Consider the following 23,685-nt stretch of genomic DNA (forward strand, 5'->3'; position numbering starts at 1 on the left):
CCCAATCCCTTTAAGCTTCAGTTGAGGTACGATGCATTTTAAACACACCAGCGGGTATAGAAGTCTCTTGGTGTGAACCAGAACTACACAGAGACCACTGACTGATCAGACTCCACTACAGTCAACAAGGGCAGTATTTGGCACACAGTAAAAGGTTGTCTTCAAAATTTCTGTCTTCATAGTCCCAGCGTTTTTTTTTATTGGACCTATACACTGTATTAGGAATCAAGTGATGCGCAAAGTGAGTGTGGGTGTAAGCCTTTTATGTGTAGCTAAAGTGCACCAGAGTTTTCATTCCAATATGAAATATCCATATCCAACAATTACAAATCTGACCTCTACTTTTACAGAATGATAGTACATAATTAAAACAAATTGTTTTCGTTGTCGTTGTTGTTGTTGATAGATACCAACTCAAAAGAATTGATTGGCAAAAGATCACACAATAACCCCAATATTATAGAGATACAGAATGATGAAATTCAGGTACGTTTTTTTCCCCACCCCCACGATGAAACTATGGCATTTTAGAAATGAACTCTGGTTGGGTTTGATATGACGTTTAGTTGGGCCGATTTATACTTAGTTGCGAGTCGGTGTCACTGCACCCAAGTATAGCTCAGGCTTTAGTGGTGGTAGATAGGTAGGTGGGTGAGGCTGCGTGACTTTGTGCAGTTGGGGTTTGCAAATGGCCGACAAGAGAGGATCTACAGCTTCAGTGACATTCATTAGCTGCCCGAGTTATTGCTGACATATCCAAAGTATGATCTGCAAAGCATAAGTGTCAAGGAACCTGGAAAAAGTATATTTACAAAATGGAACCAAAAAGTCCGTCCCCACCCTCCCCTCCCTCCCTCCACACTCAAAATATATTACTAGTACAGCTCGACAGGAGCGTGTATGTAGTTTCACTTTTTTAATAAAATTAAATCCTGACATGGTAATTACAATAATGCCATTTTGATTTCTTTTTTTCTTTTTGTTTGTTTGTTGCAATTGTACATCATGATGTAATACAAGTTCACAAAGAGTTTCAGAAACCTACTAAAATCTGACATGCAAAATGTCTCTCAAAACAAGACTGTACCTTGTGAACAAACACTGAAATTTCATTTCAGTTCCTTTAAGTCGTGGTTCTTTTGTTTAGTTTAGTTTAGTTTTTTTTTTAAGTTTTTTTTTTTGTTTAGTTTAGTTTTTTCAAGTCTTTATTACACAACATTTTAGTTAGTTCTCATATTTACATGTAAAGAAATCACAACGTTAAGTGCAGGGAAATCCATATATATATGTGTATATATATGTGTACATTTCTAAGTGATACATAAATATATTTATATTTATATATTCATGGGATATCAGTCTTCGTCGCTCGAGTCCAAGTCCGAGTCCGAGTCCGATGACGACGACTCGTCGTCCCCGGTATCCGAGTCCGTGGGCTCGGCTTTCCCCGAGCCCTCGGGACCACTGTTGTCCTTCTGCTCTGCCGACTCCTCCTCCTCTTCCTCCTGCGTGTCTTCCTCCTCCCCTTCTTCCTCATCGTCGTCGTCGTCGGCTCCTTCTCCCAGCTTCAGCGGCGCGGGGGTCCGCTCTGTCTTGTGGGCCGACGGCTGGGAGGCGGCGCCGGCTTGGTGAGGCGGCGCGGGGGGCTTGGTGAGGCTGCTGGGGTCCGTGTTGTTTGAGCTCTGCGGCTGCTGCTGCCGTGCCGCCTTGGACATGGGGAGGTTAAGGCCTGGAGTGAGAAGCATCCCTGGGTACATCAGATTCATACTGGACAGGAGCAAGGGGTTTAGAGACAGCGGGTGACCTGAGGACGCAGAGGCAGCCGAAGCACTTAGTGCGGCGGTGGTGACGGAGGAGGAGGTGGAGGAGGAGGAGGAGGCAGCGGTGCCGGAGGTGGAGGGCGGATTCCCCCCGCCGGGGCCCTCTGTCCTTTCTCCTTTGGTGTTTGAGGTGTGGGAGGAGGAGGAGGAGGGGGCTTTGGAGGCAGAGGCATCCTTGGGAGCCTTGTCCACGGAGGAGGAGGCCTTTGGCGTCACGGCAGCGCCTCCGCCCCCCTCCTGAGGAGGCTTCCCCAGCAGGCTGCTCATGCCCAGTAGGTTGGGCAGGCCGGCCATGCCGGAGAGCATCATGGGGAACATGGCGGCCAGGTTGCTGGCGGCCAGGTTGCCGGCGTCCGTGGGCAGGCCCATGAGGCCGGCGGTGAGCTGCAGGGACTGCAGGCTCTGGAGGTTCTGCTGGAAGGCCTGCAGGCTGGGGAGGTCCATTCCGGAGAGCAGGCCGTTGGCCAGCAGGGGGTTCAGACCCAGAGAGGACAAGGAGGCCGAGCTGGCGGTGGCGGCTGCCGCCGCCGCCTTGGCCAGAGGGTTTTTGGGACGCCGTCCACGCCGACTCACCTCTTCAGGAACGATGGGTCCCGTCAGGATCCGGTCAAACATGCTCGCTGGGAGGTAGCCCTGGATTGTACACAAAACAACAAACACGCTGGATTAGCTCACAGCCTGGTCCTAAAGTCAGGATTTACAAAGTATTATAATAATTATACATTTAATCCACATCCGCTTTATCCACAGACCTTGATTTGAAGATGTAAGTTCATTTTGACGTATTCATAATAGTAAAATATACACATGAAAGAACAGCAAGGGTTACCTAAGCAGTTTGACCAGTGCCCAAAATATGTTTGTTTTTTGGAAAATTGTGAAATTCTGTTTCCATCGTATTCCAGTTATATAAACACGCACACAGGTATTTAATTGTCAGACCTGGTGTTTTGACTATTGGAAATGAAGTGTAAATAGTTGACTCACTGATTGTTTGACCACATCTGCCCACTCTGGTGGAACACCGTACTCTGGGTTCTCTTGAAGGAACCGACACAGGTCCTTCAGAGGAGGGGCGAAGGCACCACCAACCTGCAGTCAACAGGACAGGTTAGCATGGACCACAGTGTAGCAGACACACACACACACACACACACACACACACACACACACAAGCTGATAAACACACACAATACATGCAATCTGGAGAAGCGTTTCCCAAACAGTGGGTTCGGGACCCACTTTTGGGTCGCGGGCACGTTTTTATGAGTCATAAATAAATATCCCTTTTTTTTACGGTTCCTACATCAACATTTTTGGACAGCGATTTTATGAATGCTATTTTTAACACATTCTGCAATTCTTTTACAGTAAGCCTAACGCCGAAGAATAGCAGATCTACAAGCTTTTGTCGCACTGTGAGCTTATAGGTCAGCTATTTTCCGGTGCATGACACTGTTATGCAAAAAAGTATAAATCATGTTTAACCACTAAATGTCTAATCCTAACCCCAACCTGAATATTTAGTAAACTCTAAAAATCTCTAAAAATAGTTTTTTAACCATAATTTCTTTTTCTTCTATTCTAGTATACCTCACAAGCACCCGCACGCACTCGTGCGCACGCACACGCGCACACACACTCCTCAAGAACTCACTTTGCGTGCATTTCTCCTGTTAATGATCTGGACTCTCTCCTCTCCCGTCAGGCTGTTGACATCGATCTTGTTGGGGTTCCTGCAGCGATGCCTCTTCTGCTTGGGCCGGCCGTCCTGGAACTGAAAGTGCATCTGCATCTGCTTGTTCACGCCCTGGACCATGTACCATAGACACACACACACACACACACACACACACGTACAATTAAGATCGTTAGTTCAAAGAGTAAATTCTTCGAGGAGACTGGGTCTTCGTGGATGTGGATCTGACCCACATCCTGTTCCCCCATGATGAAGATGAGCGGGCCTGAGGTCCGCCAGACATGATTGCATCAGAACGGCCTACACCATAACTTCCTCTTATCAATGACTTGCTGTTTCTGACAACCTACTGTATGTTATGACCCGTTGCTATGGTGTTAGCTGCAATGGGGGACTTTTGGGGAAGCAAGGCCATATTAGGCTTGTCGGATGTAATCAAATTGTATAAATACTGCTGTAAAATTCTGTTCGGGGGGTTGGTTGGTAGAGGAGCCTGGTGTGCGTATGAGGTGTCAGAATGTTCCCCCGACTTACGATCGGGCGAGGGACATATAGCCTTGTACGGCCCCCCCCCCATATTCTATTGGGCTCTCTCCTTTTAGATCGTCTTGGTGACCAGACTGCAACGAGGTTGATTGGAGCGATATTGAAATTATCTGTATTTGACTGGGACCTTGGCAATGCCCATAATCTGGTTGAATAACCAGAGAATTTTGTCAGCTCCTAGCATTAGCAATTGCTGGGTCCCATTATCTCAGGTAGCCCATGGCACGGTAAGGATGGATATTTTCCATATTTAACATTCAATCAAGAATTCTAGGCAAGCCCGTATCTTGGTTGAATAAGTTGTCTGAGGATATTCTTCTGTCGGTGCCGGGTGCCTTAGATTGAGGACTTGGGAGATAGAGCCATGGGTGTCTGTTGTCTGTTTTACCAGAAATGTTACCTTTCCCTTTTTTATTATTTTATACTATTGCCATACCCTGTATTACTTTGAGTTTTAAAATAAAACTTGTTTTTCTACGAGAGAAGTCGTAAGAGTTGAATTCTTCAAGGGACCTGTGGGTTCAACTTCCTCACCGTGGACCATGGGTGAGTGTGTGCGCAGTGTCTATTAATAGAATACGTGCATGTAGTGTTTGCCTAAACAGGTACACTCGACCTGGGGTATTTCTGTTTAGGCATAGTCCCATTATGCTTTGGGAAGGGTTAAGTCTTTGACGAATTGGTCGAATATAGCCAGACTACTGTGGCATATCTGGTTTCGCAGGTCGTTACACAGCACAGTGGGGAGAAACAGGAAAGGGAAGTGACATAACTATGACTGAACGCGTGACACAGGTCACAGGCTGGACTCACGATCAGGTCTGTGTGTCCATGTAGTATCATTGTCGCAGTCGGGGCAGAGACCTTGTATCTCAAGGATCTACAAGCTCACAACACGTCGCGCTGTGGACATGTTGTGAGCTTGTAGATCCAACTGACCGATCGACTCATAGGCGACTGACAACTTTAATCCATTAAGACCGGGAACGCATCTGTGTCATTTTAAGATTCAGCAAAGATTCGGCTATTCAAAAGTATGGATCCACGGCCAAATGGATAAGTATTTGGCCGTGGATCCCCATCTCAAAATATTTAGTTCCAGGGACCCCCCCTGTGAACGCTAGGTTTCAGACAAGCTGCGTTGAATCAGCAAAACGGGGAACAGAGGTGGAAGAGGAGGAGGAGGAGGAGCAGAGGAGCAGAGGACAGAGTGAAGTGAAGGTGGTCCTCACAGGAATGAAGGCTCCGGTGTCGGCCACAAAGCCTGGGTGCTCCTTCAGCCACTGGTCCAGCTCCTTCCTCCTGGGAGCGTCGTCCCCTGCCAGCCGCGTGCCGTCCTTCAGGTTGATGACCGGCACCCTGCTCTCCGTGTCCCCCCCACCGCCACCACTACTGGGGCCCCCCTGATGACTGGGGCCCTGCTGGCTGTACCCCGATGTTGTGGAGGCGGTGGCACTAGGGACAGCCAACTGGCCAATGCCCCCCCACCCTGGCAGCACCTGGAGAGAGAAACGCATGCAAACAGTACTTTACTGGGTGAGGAAAAGCGGTGGCAACTGGAGGAAGCGCTAGTAGTAGTGTCAAGGTTTTAAAGACAATAGGAGAGAAATTAAACAACAAAAAACATCATGTTGAAATTAACAATTATGTAATGTAAATGTAATGAATTTACTGTTTTGGGAATAATACAACATATTTTATACTATACATGTCTTAAAAAGGTTTTATCGTACCATTTATTTTAAGTACATTCATTAGTATTATTAATAATTATCATCATCATATCGTTATAATGTATAGTCGTGCGGCGCCAATAATATTTAGCTGCTTGTATGAGTGAGTGATAAATAAATCCCTCTTGATTCTTGACAAAGCCATCAATGCTTTGAAAATAACTTATGTTTCAAATTAAGAAATATAAGTCAATAACAGTCGATTTGAATATACAAATGGCCACGTTAAACTTTTAAATGTAAAAACTGCAGCATTAAGTTATTGTTTTATATAATTTCACTGAAATGAAAGGGTAAATGCCTTGTTCAACCCAACCAGTAAGGCAGACACACAGCAGTGAAGGTTGAAGGAATGCTTACGTGATCGGGTACAGCGGGGACTCTGCTCCTGTTCATGAAGAGCAGGTCCATGCCTTCCACGTTCTTCCTCCTTCCCCTCCTCCTCTTCATGACCGGCTGGCCGTCCAGCACCCCGTTCAGCCTCATCTGACCAGGAGGAGCCACACCTGGAGGAACTGTGGGGACAAAGCAGCCCGTTAGCTGGGATGTAACCACTTAACCCATTCAATCCGGGAAAGCATCAACAAATGTCTTCTAAATCTTAACAGTTTTCTGAAAATACTTATGTTGCTATATCAGTGGTTCTCAAACCTTTTCATGTCAAGGACCCCCAAAATTATATGTTTTTGGCCACGGACCGCCATCTGAAAATATTTTGTTCCAGGGACCCCAGAAGCAAAGATTTGAGTAAAACATTTTTAGATCTGTCTAATGAATTGAATACATAGGGCCACAATTGAAACGAGCCCTCAGGGCTTTTTGTGTTATCCTTTTAGCATTATTGTATAATTAACTGTACTTTTTGCAAACTGTTAATAAAATATTCAATCAATAAATTACATATTTTTGGCGACTGTCTTCCCCGGAATACAGATGATGCTGGGGGTTTAAGTGGTTAACCACATCAACCCTATAGCGGTCTTCATTCATTTTGGTCGAAAAAAGGAGGGTGCCAAGTATAGACCCCTGGGGGACTCCGATCAATTAAGTATAGTTTAAGTGGTTAACCACAGCTTTTATCCCTCTGTTTTTGTTCCCTGTTAAATTTTATTTGTCATAGTTGGTTTTCTTTGTAGAATTAATTTACTTACTGCTTTATTCACTAATACAAATTTAAATATGCATATATCTTGGCAATATGATTACCTACAGTATGTCCTTTACACATCCACACATCTATTACATGAGTATGTGTCTTATAACTATTTAAATTCCGGGTATATTTAGTCACACACATTTTGAATATTTGCAAATATAAGTTTATTATTAAGTTAATTATTCTCATCTCATGATTATTGTTTTCCATATGAAAACAGTAGTGCATTTCAGATTTTGAAGTAAGAAAACTCTCCAAATAGTGATGTCAGCTTGCTGCCATCTAGTGGTTATACCAGGGAAACATACCTTCGGCACTAGTGATAAACACAAAACCATCAGTGCGTTTACACGCACACATAGTATGCAAATATACCCCCACATAAGGCAATACGCCGATTATCCAAAGGCTAGGTGTTGCTGTACGCATAACCTGATTAACAATGCTCAATTTGTGCTCAATCTTTCAAAGTATACACAGTTGTTAAAGATTCCTTTTACCCCAGCCAAAAACATTAATCTAGGGGTCCTTGACATGAAAAAAGTTTGAGAACCACTGATATAAGGTTTCCACCCAAGAGAGAGAGCAGCGTAAGGCAGTGAATGTTCCAAGTGACTGGAAGTACCGTGTTGGAAGCTGCTCTGTGGCTTGGTCATGTCAGCCAGGTCTGTGTCTGAGGCGTTCTGCAGCTCGTGAAGCCGGGCCAGGTACTGCTGCTGGGCCTGCTGGGGCCCCTCCTCCGATTCCAGGGGTCTCTTCAGAGGCAGACCCTGCTTCTGGAAGGTCAGCTTTAAGCCCCCTTCCTGCTGCACATGGGGGGGGGGTAAGTGCACGCGCGCGCACACACACACACACACAGAGTCAAACAGGTATAGGAACAAGTAGGATTGATAAAAAGGAAACAAAATCAGTTTCCATGTGTTTTTTTTTGTTTGCTGTTCAGACTGCATAAAAACAATGCAACTCCAATCGAATCTGGACAGGCCACAAATCAGATTTGGGCTGGATTTGGGCTGCCGGTCTGAACAGAAGACTAGAGGCGTGGAAGTGGTTAAAGGATGCGACTCAGAACTCAAAGCAATGACAAAGAAAGCCTGGAAAACATTCCCTCAAAGTTACACACAAGTAAAAAACAATAAAAGTGGGGGGTAGTGGCTAGTGGTGTAAAGGGAAAAGGGATCCAATCACACTCTAGTGTGCGGTGATAAGCCACGTCACAGGGTAGCAGCTATCAGCATATTCATCACTGACTGACTCATCCGTCACATTGGTATTAAGTTAAGCTGAATTCAGATCAAACAATTAAGAATTAATTGAAGTTTACTTAGTATCCTAATTACTTTGTATTACTTTGAAATCTATTAATGTTGAAAATGTACCCTGTTGTTTGTTGCCATTTACTCTTTGTTAAGTCACTCTGACTGGAGAGTGAAGATTCCCTGCTAAGTGCTTCAAATATAAATTGTAATTAAATAAATCAAGGCAGCACCCACAGTCGAAAGGCTAAATTTCAAGCACAATATAATCCAGATGCTCAAAACCGTTACATATAATCAAAACATAAGCCATTATTATATTCTCAAGAAACGAGGGCTTTCTAGTGGCATAATGTCAACCTCGGAGGCCATTTCAGATCAAGTGGGTTAAACCTATTTAGAGACTGAGGGAGGCTGCCATCAAATTAAGCCCACTTCAAGTGGTCAAAACCACCAATCATCACCAAAGGAAAAAAGAAAAGGCAGAAAAACCAAGACGGAGAGAGAGAAACATGCTGAACACTGGCGACTAATGTTGGTTAGAAGAAGTAGTAGCAGGTTGGAAGGGCAGAGCGGCAGCACAGGGCAGGCGAGGAGGGTTTTGTTTTTGGTGGAGAAACGAAAAATCAACATACATCGTTGAGTTTGACCGAGAACTCCTTGTTTTCTGCAACATGCAGCTTCTTCACCTTTGACCCCTGGGGCGAGGCAGAGGGGTCCTCGCCCAGGCTGTTGTTTGCACTGTCCAGCAGCTTGGTGGTGTAGAAGGAGGCCACGGCCCCACCCGGCTCGTAGGTCCGCCGCGTCCCGGGCCACTTCCCCTTCAGCACGGCCTGGCAGATGCTGTCCAGACGGTTGATCATCACGCGGTCCTGAGTGAGGGAGGACACACACACACACACACACACACACACACACACGGAGGGTCAGACTAGTGCTGGACAGTGGTGGAAAAAGTACTCATATTTTTCAAGTAAAAGTATCAATACTGCAATGTAGAAATACTCTGTTACAAGTAAAAAGTCTGGTATTCTAAATTTACTTGAGTAAAAGTACAAAATTCATAAATTATTGTCCGATGCAAAAGTAGTGAAAATAGCGTCTGCATGCACGCAGCATGTCCTGTTGACAGACATGTTGTGAGCTTGTAGATCAGCTATTTTCGCTATTTCATGAAAAAAGTCTTTGATGATTTGCCCAAAATGAAAAGTGGTTAAGTCTGTCTGTCTGTGGGGTTTATAAATATTTAACCAATGAAAAGTATTAACAAGAGCTTGTGACTAAATATTAACTACATTGGAATGGCTGTGTTTTCTTTACACAGGTGGGTGTGATTGAAGACCCCTCCTTTGGGATTTACTTCTGAACATACAGTAGATATAACATTAGCAACCAACTATACCACTGGTACTTATAATGTTAACACGTAGCCTATTAACCCTTTCAGACCTGGAACGCATCTGTGTCACTTTTTCATTTGAGCTAAAAAGCATTATTTTACACTTTGGCTATTAAAAAATTGCAGAAAATTGTAGATCTGCTATTTTTTTTTATCGTGAAAATGTGTACAAATCATTGAATATATATTGTTTAAAGCGAACATTTTTAACTCTATTCTTTGCTTCTGGGGGTCCCTGGAACTAAACATTTTGAGATGGGGGTCGGCGGCCAATGTCGTTGACATGAAAAAGTTTGAGCACCACTGATATAGAAACATAACTTTTTCAGAAAACTGTTAGGATTTAGAAGACATTTGTAGAATCGGCCTCAGGTCTTAATGGGTTAACCACATCTAAAGCGAACATTTAACTTTATTTTTTTCAAATAAAGAGATGTACATTTTGGGGGTTCCTTGACATGAAAAGTCCAGAGGGGGACAAACTCCAATGATGTTTCTTCATCATTCAGCATGATTAATTTTTTGGGTGATTATTTTGCAGCTTGTTGTAATGTTTTACCTTGGGCCAGTAGGATGCGGCCAGCATGTAGCCTCCCTGGAAGGGATGATGGTGATGATGTGAGGAGTTGTTGTTGATGCCGTTCTGGGCCACGTGGCTGTCCTGCGTCTCGTCCTGCGTGGCGCCGAGCGAGGCCACGCTGTCCTCGTCAAAGCCCTTCACGATGCTGGCCACCGCCGGCACTGGAAACACACAGGGCACAACACCATCTTCAGACACAACATCAGTGGTGGAAAAAGTACTCAAATTCTTTACTCATGTAAAAGTACCAATACTAGTAAAAGTAAAGTAAAAGTCCAGAATAAAAAATGTACTTGAGTAAAAGTACAAAAGTATTGGCATCAAAATGTACTTAAAGTACCAAAAGTAAAAGTACTAAAATATTTGAAAATAGCAGATCTACAAGCTCACAACGCGTCGCGACGCGTTCTGAGCTTGTAGATTGGCTATTTTCAAATAGCCTAGGTATAAAATAGGGCTAAAGTGGTTAATGTATGTTTTATAATATAATAATTTATATCTGCAAAGTAACTAAAGTTTTCAAATAATTGTAGTGGAGTAAAAGTACAATATTTGCCTCTGAGATGTAGTGGAGTAGAAGTAAAAGTATTGGAAATTGGAAATACTCAAGTAAAGTACAAACACCTCAAAATTGTACTTAAGTACAGTACTTAAGTAAATGTACTTAGTTACTTTCCACCACACACAACATACAGTACAAAACATTTCGCTTTAGTTTTAGTCATAACATAGTCTTTTGAATAACATTCCATTTAGTTTTTGTCGTATTTTTGTCATCTGAAATGTTTTAGTTTTAGTCTAGTTTTAGTTGACTGAATATCATAAGGTGTTTTAGCGACTATATCTACTGTGATGCTGCAGTGTGATCAAGTAGGGCGTTAACAAAGCTAGAATATGGAGAATAATAGTTTCTGTACGAACGCTAAGATATACATCAAGTAAAATAAACCAAAAAAGGAATAATCAAGAAGAGGAGAACAGTCTTAGCGCTTAATACAACATTACAATATTAGTGTGTTTGTTTGGGGGCTGTTTGGGCTCTGAGATGCTGTCAGTGTGCAGAACCCTTTCAGAGTGCTTTGCTCTAACCCAGCATGTGAGGAGATCTGGTTATGAGGCACAGCAGGCTCCCTTCCATCAACCTCACAGAGAGTACCATATTCAAACTAGCAAAAACGAGCACAAGCTACAGCACTTCGCTCAGTCTAATGCTATAGCCTTCTCCTCTTTATTGGCTCGACGCCTTATTTTGTTCAATTGGAAATCAGCCATTTCTCCATAACATCGACGCTGGGTTGGAGATGTGATGGCATTTAAAACTTGAGAAGCTTAAATATTCCACCAGGGGCTCAGTCCAGAAATTCTACAAGGTTTGGCAGCCATTTTTGGATTATTTTAATCAAAAATGGCAAGTGATAATCTGTATGAGAATGACATGATTTCTTATTTTTTTTACTTTTATGTTTTTGGTTTTGTTACTGTCTCTTTTTATTTAAGATATGTTAATGTACTGTGTGGTTATATGTAGTCCTGTGGTGTATGTATGTATTGTTGTTGTTGAAACCTAAAACATCTATAAAAACAATGTAATAATAATAACAAGCTACAGTACTTTGCAAAATGTGGGTACATTTTTAGCAAGGCTGTTACATTTGTAAACACTACTAGGCACTTGGAATGGCTCAGGAGGGAAAAAAACGGGACAGTTTCTGTAACTTGTGCCCAGGCAGTAGCCACCATACGCCAGCGTAACCACTTAAAACCCCTGCATCCGTATTGTGAGGTTAGCTTTTGCAGGAAAATAGCCGATCGACAAGCTTGTGAGCTATTTCCAGCGAAAGCTTTCCCTACAACAACAGAAAACATAAAGGGTTTAAGAGGTTAATAATTTCCGATACCATGGCAACCCTGGATGAAAACATGTCTTTAGAGAGGTGACCCTGTAGCCAACCAGTTCAAGGCTGCATTCCAATCCGCTATAAATTAACTTCCTCTAATCACGTCCCCCTCAGGGGAAATCCCCTTTGAAACAAGAAGTTACGCTGGCTGTCGTCGTCTTATACGTCGTTCCATTCTGACAATAACTCACGTTTCCAAGAATCTCTCTCCAAGGAACATGAATGAATGAGTCTGCTAAACTGTACACTTCAGTTGTATCACATCACATCATGTTGTGCCATGTCTTTCACACTCTGTGTGCTTAGTCTCCCGTCTCTCTACACTGGCCTGTGTAAAAGCATTACAAAATGAACATGCATGTAATCCGTAAGTAGTGACCAGCTCTCGGACTGTGTTAAAAAATGTTCTAGACAGACCAACAGACCTATACTAGCCGCAAGATCACAGCTAAAAACAAAACTGAGAAAAACTTTAAGCAGGTTGTTCAATTAACAATAACAATCTAGGTCAGGGGTGGTCAACGACCAATGTTTTATATGCCAAGTGATCACAAACACTATTAACCATTATTGTTTGATATGCATAAAGCTTTTCGCAGAAAGGTAATACTTACCTTTATTATTCATACAAAAATGGACCGATTCATCGTTAGGTTTTATTGTTTACCACTTACTTATTATTCTACTGAGCAGCCTTTCATAAGACATAAAAGCAATGGTGGTTTTCACTGTCACACTTGCCTTGTTCCATTTAATTTCTGTTTTGTTCTTGCTATTTTCTTGTATTGTTTTAATTTGATCTTGCCTCCTTTTTAATTGTTCTAAAAAATATATATAATATATTCTTGTTTAATGTTCTGTTCATTTTCTTTTGCTTGCATTTTTCTTTTGTTTTCTTTTTGCATTTGATGTCATGAAAGGTGCTATACAAATAAAGTGTATTATTATTTGGAAAATAAGGTTGCCCACCCCTGATCTAGATGGTGCAACTGTAAAATGTCATTGGTGGATTGAAGAATTTGTACCCTACTTTCCTCCACTGTATCTAATATTTATATTCTATTGACATATTATTAATCATGATATAGCTTTCATATGTCCAGGTGTAGAGAGTTTTACAGATCACAGAACACTCACCCTTCTTCTTTCCTTCCCCTTCCTCGTCCGCACTGTCTTCTGAGGATGAGGAGGAGGACGACGAGGACGACGAAGAACCTGAGGAGCCAGACGAGGAGGAGGAAGACGAGGAGCCGGACCCCGAGCGCGAGGTGGACGACGAAGACGACGACGACGACGAGGAGGAGCGCGACGAAGAGCTGGACGAGGACCCGCCCGAGTCGGAGCCGGAGCCACGCTTGGCGGCCTTGCGGCTCCTCTTCTTCTCCTTCTTGGGTTTCCTCTCCGACGAGGTGGGCGTGAGGGGCTTGGTCCGCGCCGACTCCATCCGAATCTCGCTCTCCTCCTTGATGCCGACGACGGGCTTCTCCTCTAGACCCGTGGGCGTGGCCGGCGCCGGGGGAGGCGTCCAACTCTCCCCTTGCATCTCCTGGCTCTCCTCTCCCTCCGATGCCGGCTCCTCCTTGGGCACGATGCCCGCGGCGGCAGTGGTCTGGATCCCTGTGTCCTGCTGGGTGGGTAGGGTGGGGAGCGGAGACCCGCTCAGCACCGCACCGCTGGCAGTCTGGTGGTACTGCGGGTGTAAAAGAGGCGTGGGTGTGCGTGACTGCTGCTGCTGCTGAGCGGTCTTGGTCTGGCTGTAGTTCCGCTGGGCGGCCATGAAGCTCAGCTCGGGGTCCCGGAGGATGTGGTAGTCCGTGCGGCTGACGCCGTGCTTGGCCGCGCCGAAGAGCAGGTCGTGGTCGTGCGTGGCGGGCACCCACCACACGGGCAGGTCGGACCCCAGCTGGCACAGGGCCAGGCGCTCGTACAGCAGCGGGTGGCGCAGCACCTGCTCCCGCACCTGCCGTAGCAGCTCCACCCGGTACAGGGTCCGAGACGCTCGCTCCTCCGTGATGGGCTGGATGGACAGCGCGGGGTCCACGGCGGAGTCTGGAGGAGGGAAGAGAGAGGCAAAGCGTTAAGAACGTGGGAACACGCAGGAGAAGAGGAACGTTAGGGCCGAGCCACCGGAACAAACTATACAGTGCGTCTGTTTGTGTCTGGAGTTAAAGTGCCAGACTGTTTGCTTTTCTATGAATGATTAATCTTATATTGGCGTTTCCAACATGAGAACACCACAGAGCCAGCTTGTTTAACAAGGATTCTGTCTCTGGATGTTTACTGTTCAAAAGGTAAAAAAGACTGCAATAAAGAAAGAAATCTTTTAAAAGGCTTGTGCTCTTTGTGCCCTTTTGGCCAACACAGTGCATCACGTTGGCTGCATGTTTCTACAACAGAGTTTAGACAATGCAGCATCTTATTTTTGCTAAAGCCTAATAGAAGGCTAATTTATTTGTCAAAATCACATTTCCATGTTTTTGAAAGGTGGTGATAACAGAACTGTGAATTCTGTTGCAGCGGAGGCATCGGGAAGTCAAAGTAACATTACATTAATGCAGGTAATGATTAGCAGTAACAACAACAACAAAAAACAGGCACCTCATAATCTGACAGCCGTGTGTGTGTGTAGGCGTGTGTGTGTGTGTGTGTGTGTGTGTGTGTGTGTGTGTGTGTGTGTGTGTGTGTGTGTGTGTGTGTGTGGGGGTGTGTGTGTGTGTGTGTGTGTGTGTGTGTGTGTGTTAGGGCATTAACAGAATAATTGAATATTCGAATATTCAACAATCAAACCACTATTCGACCACTGTACATCAAAGTCGATTATTCTATAAAAAATTAAATATATATATATATATATAAAAAAAAATTGTGGCTTTTCTACAGCAGACACAGCTGTGAGCTCTGGTGTGACGTTTTTTTATTTTTTATAATCAAATCGATTAATCGAATATTCGAATACTTATAGGTCGAATAATTCGAATGCTAAAAATCACTATTCGTGAATGCCCTAGTGTGTGTGTGTGTGTGTGTGTGTGTGTGTGTGTGTGTGTGTGTGTGTATTACTATACTTGTGAGGACCAAATGTCCCCACAAGTATACTAGAATATGCTAAATAGTGAGGACCATTTCCGTAGTCCTCACGGGAAAAAAAGTTGCTTAATTATAATTTTTTTAGATAAGATTTACTATTACAAAAAGATTCAGGTTGGGTTTAGGGTTAGGATTAGACATTTAGAGGTTAGGTTTAGGGGTTGGAATTAAGAGTTAAAAATGATTTATACTTAGTTGCTTAACAGTGTCATGCACCGAAGAATTGCTCATCTATAAGCTCACAAGCTTGTAGATCTGCTATTTTTCGGCTTTATGCTTGCAGTAAAAAAATGGTGTGTGTGTGCGCGTGTGCGTGTGCGTGTGCGTGTGCGCGTGTGTGTGTGTGTGTGTGTGTGTGTGAATCTCTGACCTCCGTCTTTAGGCGGCAGGCGACACACCCTCCTGCACATGGCGGTGAAGGCCCACAGGTACTTCTGCAGGCTCTCGTCCGTCTTCTTGTGCAGCCGAGCCATGGCCCTGAATTTGGTCCAGTCGAAGCGGCCCAGGTCCGGGTCAAACACCACGCCAAAGGTGGAGACGACGCGGTAGAAGTCGGCCTCCTCTCGCCTGGTCCATCTGCACAGAGAGGAAGAGATATTTATTAGCCTAGTATAACCAAAGATGATTAATTTATGAAGATACACCATCCCAATTGAGAAACGTTGATAATAAAGTTGATTTTCTCCGATTTGTCTCTCTGAATAAAGCCATTTTAGTATGAAAATATTGGGAATATTGTGTGACGATTGGATCCAATATTTAGTTCAGTGACCATGGAGCTAAAGAATGGTTCAGAAGATGTGTTCACGTTCACTCTTCCATTGGAATTAATAGACTCCAACCTGCTTCCGCTCTCCTAAAAAGGCGTCCGCCTACTTAACGCAGATACAGGAAGTAAACCGGAGATGGCATGTCTTGCCATTTTTGTCTTGGGTATAACTCCCAATCTAACGGTTAGACTGACTGAACCAGCATTTCCATTCAGTCCCATGATATTTTACAGTTACGAATCGCCATTTTTGTATTATGAAAAGAAAGCAAAAATAGTTAGATTTTGTTATATAAGATGTCAATGATACAGCCACTGAGTGCACCTATGTCACTGGGACCCCCTGGCGGTCCTTGAGGACCTATTGGTCCAACCTTTTAAGCACAGAGAGCTGGTTGTGTGCATTTTAATCTACGAGTACTGTACCTCCGGTGATCCAGTTTTCTTTATCCCATATCAGGGTGGAATATTAACACTTTCAAACATCCACACGCTGATACATTTTGACTATATAAAGTCTGATTGTCATATGACGATCAGGCCCTCGCAGCATAGATGACCACCTATCATTCAATGATCCTAATGACTGATTTATACTTGTTTGCATGCCGTGTTGCACACCGGAAATAGCTGATCTACAGGCTCACAACACTGTAGATCGACTATTCACAGTGTGCAACTAAGGAAAAACCCTCCTTAACCCTGTTTGAAATGCAAAAAAAAGCCGGTGAATGTAAGACTTCATGAGCCCACTGTGGCCAATGGACAACGAAGATCTACAGTTCAGTTCTGTGTCGTGTTGCCTTGTCACCTCTGCTGGCGTTCTATCTTGGCGGCCATCTTGGGGTTGATGAGGGTGTCGTTGAGGATGGGGGGCAGAGGTAGGAGCGGCGTGGTCATCATCATGGACGACGTGGACGTCTGCGGGGCTTCATGGGGGTGGGTTTGGACCTGGGCCTGGTGGATGTGCAGGATCTGCCGGCTCTTGGTGTAGCGCTGGGAGGCCGTGATCAGACGGCGCAGCCTGGCCGTCAGCACAGAGGGCGAGGGCCAGAAGGCTGTGGTGGTGTTGTCCCCTCCTTCCATCACTGGAGCTGCATCTGGATGGAGACACACACACAACAAGCCAGGGAGTTAGCTCAATTTTTATTTTATTTTTTGGGGGGGGTTGCTTTTCTTTTTTTCTTTATTTTGGATTGTACAGTAGAGCAGTGGTTCTCAAACTTTTTCATGTCAAGAACCCCCAAAATTGTATGTCATGTATTTGGCTGCGGACCCCCATCTCAAAATATTTTGTCCAGGGACCCACCAGAAACAAAGATTTGAGATACAAATGTTTGGTTAAAAAATATATATCTAGTCAAAGATTTGTACACATTTTCACTATTTAAAAAAAATAGCAGATATACAGTACAAGCTCATAGTGCGGCACTCGGTGCCGCACTATGAGCTTGTATATCTGCTATTTTTGAATAGCCAAAGTATAAAAGGTTAAAGTGGTTAAAATTATTGTGATGCTATATTAACACATTTTGCTGGGGACCCCCTGGAACCCCCCCAAGGACCCCTGGGGGTCCCCGGACCCCACTTTGAGAACCAATGCAGTAGAGACAGACAGGAAACAGGGACAGAGAGACAGGGAGTGACACGCAGCAAACGTCGACGGGCTCGGGAATCGGACCCGTGGCTACATTAGAGCCTATATGTGGTATGTGCCTTAACCACTAGGTCATCGGCACCCGAGTTAGTTGAAGTTAACCACATGAACCCTACATGTCCCTATTCTGGGGCAAATATTTGGTGAAAGTAGCAGATCTACAGTACAAGCTCTCAACGTGTTGCTATGCTTTGAGTTACAGTATGAGATTGTATATCGACTATTTTAAGAGATCATTTTAAGAGACATTTGACGCAGTGGGGAAAAGGGGGGCCTATCATAGGCCCCTGGGGGACTCCGGTTAAAGAAGTATACCGTTGCTGTCGGGCAGAGTTAGTTCATATTCGAACGTTTTGTGTTTTTTCGTAAATTCATGCCCTACTTAACTTTTGTGTAATGCCCTACAGCGCCACACAAAAGTACCAAAAGTAGCAGATCCACAAGCTGTCTGAGCTTGTAGATCTGCTACTTTAGAATTTTAATCCTGAAAATAAACAGTTTTGGACATAATATGAGGTTTTCACCCGACAGAGACGATAAACAAGCTTCCAAGACATCCCGAAATACATTTTGGATATCATTTACAAGAACTTTCCAAGGACTGGAAAACACACCTTTCTAAGTCTACTTTTCCAGGGTTTTCTAATGACTGTGCAAAGCCTGCATTAACCCATTAAATCCGGGAATGCATAGGCTACAGTGTCATTTTAGATTTTTAGCTATAACCATTATTTTGTACTTTGGGTTATTCAAAAATAGCAGATATACAAGCTCATAGCACGGCACAAAGTACCACGCTACAAGCTTGTAGATCTGCTATTTTTGGGGGAAAATCGTGAACATTTGTGCAAATCTTTGAATATATATATTTTTTTTTTAAAGCGACATTTTTTAAACTCAAATCTTTGCTTCTGGGGATTCTACAAATGTCTTCTAAATCCTAAAAAAATAAAATTGAAAAAAACTTATGTTGCTATAATATCAGTGGTTCTCAAACTTCTTTCTCATGTCAAGGACCCCCTTGGGTCTGAAATAAAGATTGAATTGAATTGAATTGACCACCCAAAATGATATGTATTTGTCTGCGGCACTCGGTGTCGCGCTATGAGCTTGTATATCTGCTATTTTTGAATAGCCAAAGAAATCTTAAAATGACACAGATGCGTTCCCGGTAGGCATGTAACGATTTATCGTAAATTTAGTTAAACTTGCAGAGTGACGCATTACTTTACCTGGTTTACATCTTCTGATAGTTGTACTTGAATGTTGACATGAAATAATTCTGTTTAGTGTTTCATTAGTGCGAGCGTGAAAAAATCTAAACACAGCGTGTAGTGACGCAGCTGGTAAACACTGACACGTTGAAAGGCTGGGATCATGATACCAAGGATTCAACAGTGATGTCACTATGCAACCTGAAAGTAGCACAGATGTACGCCATTATGTTCAAAGCTGGTTATAAAGATACCAAGGATTCGTCAGTGATGTCACTGATACTGTATGTGCAACAGAAAATACAGGAGAATTCATAAAGAGTTTTCAGTCATTTGCTACTGTATTTAAAAGAGGATAAGAGAAAACACAGTATTGTAAAAAAAATATACATATAAAAAAGAGAAGAAAATACTGGAATACTGGAGAAAAAAAAAAAAATCTGTCATTTGTCTGGAAAATAATTTTAGTTTAAAAAAATCGTGAAAAATCGTATCGTGAACCTCAAATCGTGATTCGGATCGTATTGTGAGTTGAGTGAATCGTTACATGCCTAGTTTCCGGTCTTAATGGGTTAATATTTTATGATAGGAATACTAATCCCCTGTGAAGTATACTAATAGCAACTAATCCCACTCACCTCCAGCACTGTCTGTGACAACCAGGTCTCCAGGAGAAGAGGCATCATCCTGCAAGTGGAGAAGAAGGGAGGATGTTTACTTACAGATTGAAGTCGATAAATAGTGCGATAAACAACTCTATAATCTTATGGGCAAATCACAACAACCGAAAAACCGTACACCTATGCAGTTCGCTACCACACTACTTTTTCTTCTACAAGGCCTATTAGAGATTACAATTTAGGCATTTATCAGACACTCTTATTCAGAGCGTCTTACAAAGTGCGAGATCACACATTAAATGACATGAACCCTATAGTCAACAAATGGCAGGGTAAATGGTCAAGTAAATAGAGAAATGCAGCTAAATCAATTAAGTGCTACAAATTAATTAAGATACCAGATAAACATCAAACCTAGCATCTGTCTAAAAAAAACAAATGCTATCTTACATAACAATAATGTTAATCTAAAAAATAGCTTTCTTGGGAGGTCTTGGGTGGTTTCGTGTGTTGTTGTTTTCATTAGTGAGATGCTTTTCTTTTTTCCCCTTTTCTTTTAGCTGCTTGATATACACGTGTATTTAATTTAATCTCACCTTGCCAAGTTACACATTGCAAAATGAGAGAACAGTGTTCCATTTGCCTAGGTATGAGTCCAGAGTGCTCGGCAGGTCTTATCAGAGAGGTGCCTCGCTTCTCTCTCCCGTTGGGGCCTTACCTCCATATCGTCCTTCAGCAAGGCAGGGGCAGGCTTGTATTCTGGGTCATCTACGTCCCTGTGCACACAGATAAAAAAGACCCAGTCAGCTGGGGCCACACGAGGTGACTGCTGGCAGAGCAGCAGCTGGTACTGGCTCCCAAAAAAAAAAACACCCACTCAACATTCACATTCACCACTGCCTAGTGCCTGGCACAGGAAACAGCCCTGTTGTGTGATTATTACCAAGTGGAGAATTTGGCTAATAAATGTGAACGATACAGGATTTTGACCTTTGTGACAGGTGGTGTTATGAAGAACTATAATGTGGAATGGACGGTAGTACACTTTGTTCTCTTAGAGGACAGGGGTTCCCAAACTTTTCAGCTCGAGACACAAAAGATACATTTTGTCTCCCCCGGGACGCCACACAAAAATACATGAATGAATCACTTACTGTAAACCCTGTAAACCCTGTTTCAATAATAGTGAAAATAGCTTTAGCTACAAGCGTCATGAGCTTCAGGATTCCCACATATTTTCAAAACTTTTCCAGAACTTTTCCAAAGTATATTACCCCATTTCAAGGCCTATACAGTATATAATTCACAGGCCCATACGGTGCAATAATGAGGCTGTTACACATGTGTGCTATCAATGCCCCAAAACAGACTCGAGCGAAAAGAACAGATATACAAGCTAACAATGCAACCTGTTGTCAGCTTGTAGTTCTATTATTTTTGTCACACAATGTCCTGTACACATTAGGTCACAGGTATTTCACATAATGTTAGACATGTTTTGGGACATGTTTTTTATGAACAAAATCAGTAGCCAAAAACTGTATGTATATCCAAACATTTTACAAAGCATTTGATTCATTCCAAACCTTTTCCAGGTCTGGAAAACTGTGTTTCTAATTTCAAAATATTTCCAGGAATTTCATGACCGTGGTAACCCAGGAGCTTATACATTGGCTATTTTCACTCTTTTAGATACAAAGACCCGACCCATTGTTTGGGAAACACTGTCTTAGGACATGTAGTCCATGTGCCACTGCAGCCTGTTTCTGTGTGCTGCTGATTAGAGGTGCTACTTCTGATGAGTAAACTGAGAAGCTTCAACAGTGTGTGTGTGCCAGTGGTTGAATGGAATTTGCAAACGTGTTGTCGAGGTTTCGTTTTAATATCCGAGCGCCAGATGGGTGCGGCTGGCCACATGAGACAATGCAATGACAAGCAGAACCTTTAGATGTTTACAACAAAGCGTTTGAAAGACAAATTAGTTGTGTGACGGCCAATTTGGCTCACACCATCTGACCATAATAAATCACAACCGTCTGGAAAGAATCCCACCAGGTTAACCACTAACACCCTATTGTACATCAAAATAGAGAAAATAGCCTATCTACAAGCTCTTGATCTAAAAGTGTCTTTTCACCAAATTTTCGCCTATAGTTTTGCAGAATGTTCGTCTACTATGACATGCCCAGAATAGGGTCACTAGGGTTCATGTGGTTCAATCAAATTCTTGTCTTTATAAGAACAAAGAATCGAGAACAAGAACTATTATTTCGTCTCTGTCGGCTGGAAACCTCACATGTCCAAAACTGTTACTTTTCAAGATTCAAATAAAAAAATGTGATCCACAAGCTCAAAACGCGCCACGTTTCAAGCTTGTGCATCCGCTAATTTTGATACTTTTGTGTGACGCTGTAGCATGATGAAGTAGGGCATTAATTTACATTAAAAAAAACACAGTGTCTGGTGTTTGTACCCACCCGTCCATGAAGTCATTGGCTCTCTGTTCGGCAGCGATGGCCTTATCGTCCGGCCGCCCCACGCGCTCTAAGAAAACCAGTTTAGGGTCTGCACGGATGGTGTTGTACTTCTCATAGCCTGCAATCACATAAGAGGAACGACGTGGTTAAAACGGATAGCGCATGGAAGCCTTCCATGCATATGGCATGACCTTCAGAACATAGTCTATGCAACCTGGACAGTTTCCCACAGAGGCAGGCACACTGCGTACATGTCATGGATACTGATAGGATATGGAAAACTCCTCCATGTGTGTAACTTCATATGAGGAGCGCCGTTCCAATGTGACATCTGTGTCACTTCATGAATGTCACGCCATGCTCTTACAAAATGCTAACAAGATGACACGTAGCATTAGCGACATTATTATTGGGTATATTCCAGAGATAATGACTGACAAACGTCTCTATGTCTATGCTTCCTCCTCCAGGTCCCCAGTACCAAGCTACGCACAATGGCGTTTTTTGGGGTTAATAGTTCTCAGTACTGTGGCAACTGTAACATTATTTTCACTTTTTCAATGAAGTCAGACAGCCTGCCCTGTGGCCTAGGGCCCTGGAGGAGACTCACCATGTTTGTACACCCCCAGCAGCAGACACTTGTCAGCGATGGCATCCCACCACAGGGCTGGAAGCTCCGAGTTGTCTGGCTCTGGTACCCAGATCTTCACCTCACTGAAGGGGAGAGAGAGAGTTAGTCAGAGAGGGTTAGGGGTTACATAACATAAGACACCTCATAGGGGGGGGGGGTTTAGGGTTCAAGTTTAGACTATTTTAAACTTTGGCTATTCGAAAGTAGCAGATCTATGCGACGCTATTTTTGAAACATTTTGAAAAATCTTGAAATATTTTTGGACACAAATCTTCTCTTACGGGCCGTCTTAAAAATATTTTATAAAAGGAGGTCCATGGCCAAATATACATCAATTCGGGAGCAGAGCCACTGCTCTAGTGTTTATACAAATCTTATGAAGCTTGCTTCAGAGACTTCAAAAGCCTGATTTATACTTAGCTGCATGCCAGTGTACGGAGTGCAGCAGCAGATCTACTCAGATGATAGACTGAGCAGAAGATTTACAAGCTCACAAGGAGTCGCATTGTGACGTGTTGTGAGCTTATGGTTCAGCTATTTTTGGCTACTACACTGGTGCGCAACCAAGTATAAATCAGGCTATAGAGCACTAGGAGGAGTACAGGGTTATAATGCCTGCTTGAGTTCAGTTTCTGCAGCAGGTCAGGTCTGCAAGGTTTAGTCAACCGTCTTAAAGGACAACTTTGTTTTTTTTACAACCAAGGTTTATGTTTTAGATTGTAATTAAAGTAAATAAAAGATGAGTGTTAATATATATTTTTTTACTGCTTTCTATAGTTTTAGCAATTCTCGCGATCTTTTTTTACATTCTGTCCGGTGGCTAAATATGTATTTTTTTACACAATAACCCCGCGTTTTCTTTATTATTATTTACAGTAGCTCTTCTAGCCCCCAATAACTCACATCTGGCCATCAAAGACCACAGGACCTTTTTTATTGTGTAAAAAAAGGCATATTTAGCCACCGGACAGAATGCCCCCGCCCACTGTAAAAAATATCGCGAAATTTGCTAAAACTATAGAAAGCAGTAAATGAAAAAGAAATAACACTCATCTTTTATTTACTTTAATTACAAGCTAAAATATAAACCTTGGTTGTAAAAAAAACAAAGTTATCCTTTAAAGGCGCCAATGTGAATCCTGT

General features: G+C 43.1%; 1 protein-coding gene across 6 annotated transcripts in view; it reads right to left on the minus strand.

The window, feature by feature from the left end:
- Positions 1–860: 860 nt before the first annotated feature.
- chd9 (chromodomain helicase DNA binding protein 9) overlaps positions 861–23,685 on the minus strand; it is a 162,600-nt gene continuing 139,775 nt past the window's right edge. For 5 of the 6 annotated variants that reach the window (XM_080428483.1, XM_080428484.1, XM_080428488.1 and 2 more), the window contains 15 exons: positions 22,522–22,625; positions 21,912–22,029; positions 20,153–20,210; positions 19,453–19,501; positions 16,755–17,043; positions 15,545–15,750; positions 13,225–14,136; positions 10,169–10,350; positions 8,846–9,082; positions 7,580–7,760; positions 6,159–6,313; positions 5,298–5,564; positions 3,478–3,630; positions 2,808–2,912; positions 861–2,453 (listed from right to left, as the gene is read on the minus strand). In XM_080428483.1, the coding sequence (XP_080284609.1) occupies positions 1,356–2,453; positions 2,808–2,912; positions 3,478–3,630; positions 5,298–5,564; positions 6,159–6,313; positions 7,580–7,760; positions 8,846–9,082; positions 10,169–10,350; positions 13,225–14,136; positions 15,545–15,750; positions 16,755–17,043; positions 19,453–19,501; positions 20,153–20,210; positions 21,912–22,029; positions 22,522–22,625 (4,114 nt within the window). In that variant the 3' untranslated portion in view covers positions 861–1,355. The remainder of the gene's footprint in view (positions 2,454–2,807; positions 2,913–3,477; positions 3,631–5,297; positions 5,565–6,158; positions 6,314–7,579; positions 7,761–8,845; positions 9,083–10,168; positions 10,351–13,224; positions 14,137–15,544; positions 15,751–16,754; positions 17,044–19,452; positions 19,502–20,152; positions 20,211–21,911; positions 22,030–22,521; positions 22,626–23,685) is intronic. The other variant, XM_080428485.1, reaches the window with a different exon arrangement.

This window comes from Gymnoscopelus braueri, assembly GCF_963280865.1.
Source record: "Gymnoscopelus braueri genome assembly, chromosome: 1".
Taxonomy (NCBI): Eukaryota; Metazoa; Chordata; class Actinopteri; order Myctophiformes; family Myctophidae; genus Gymnoscopelus; species Gymnoscopelus braueri.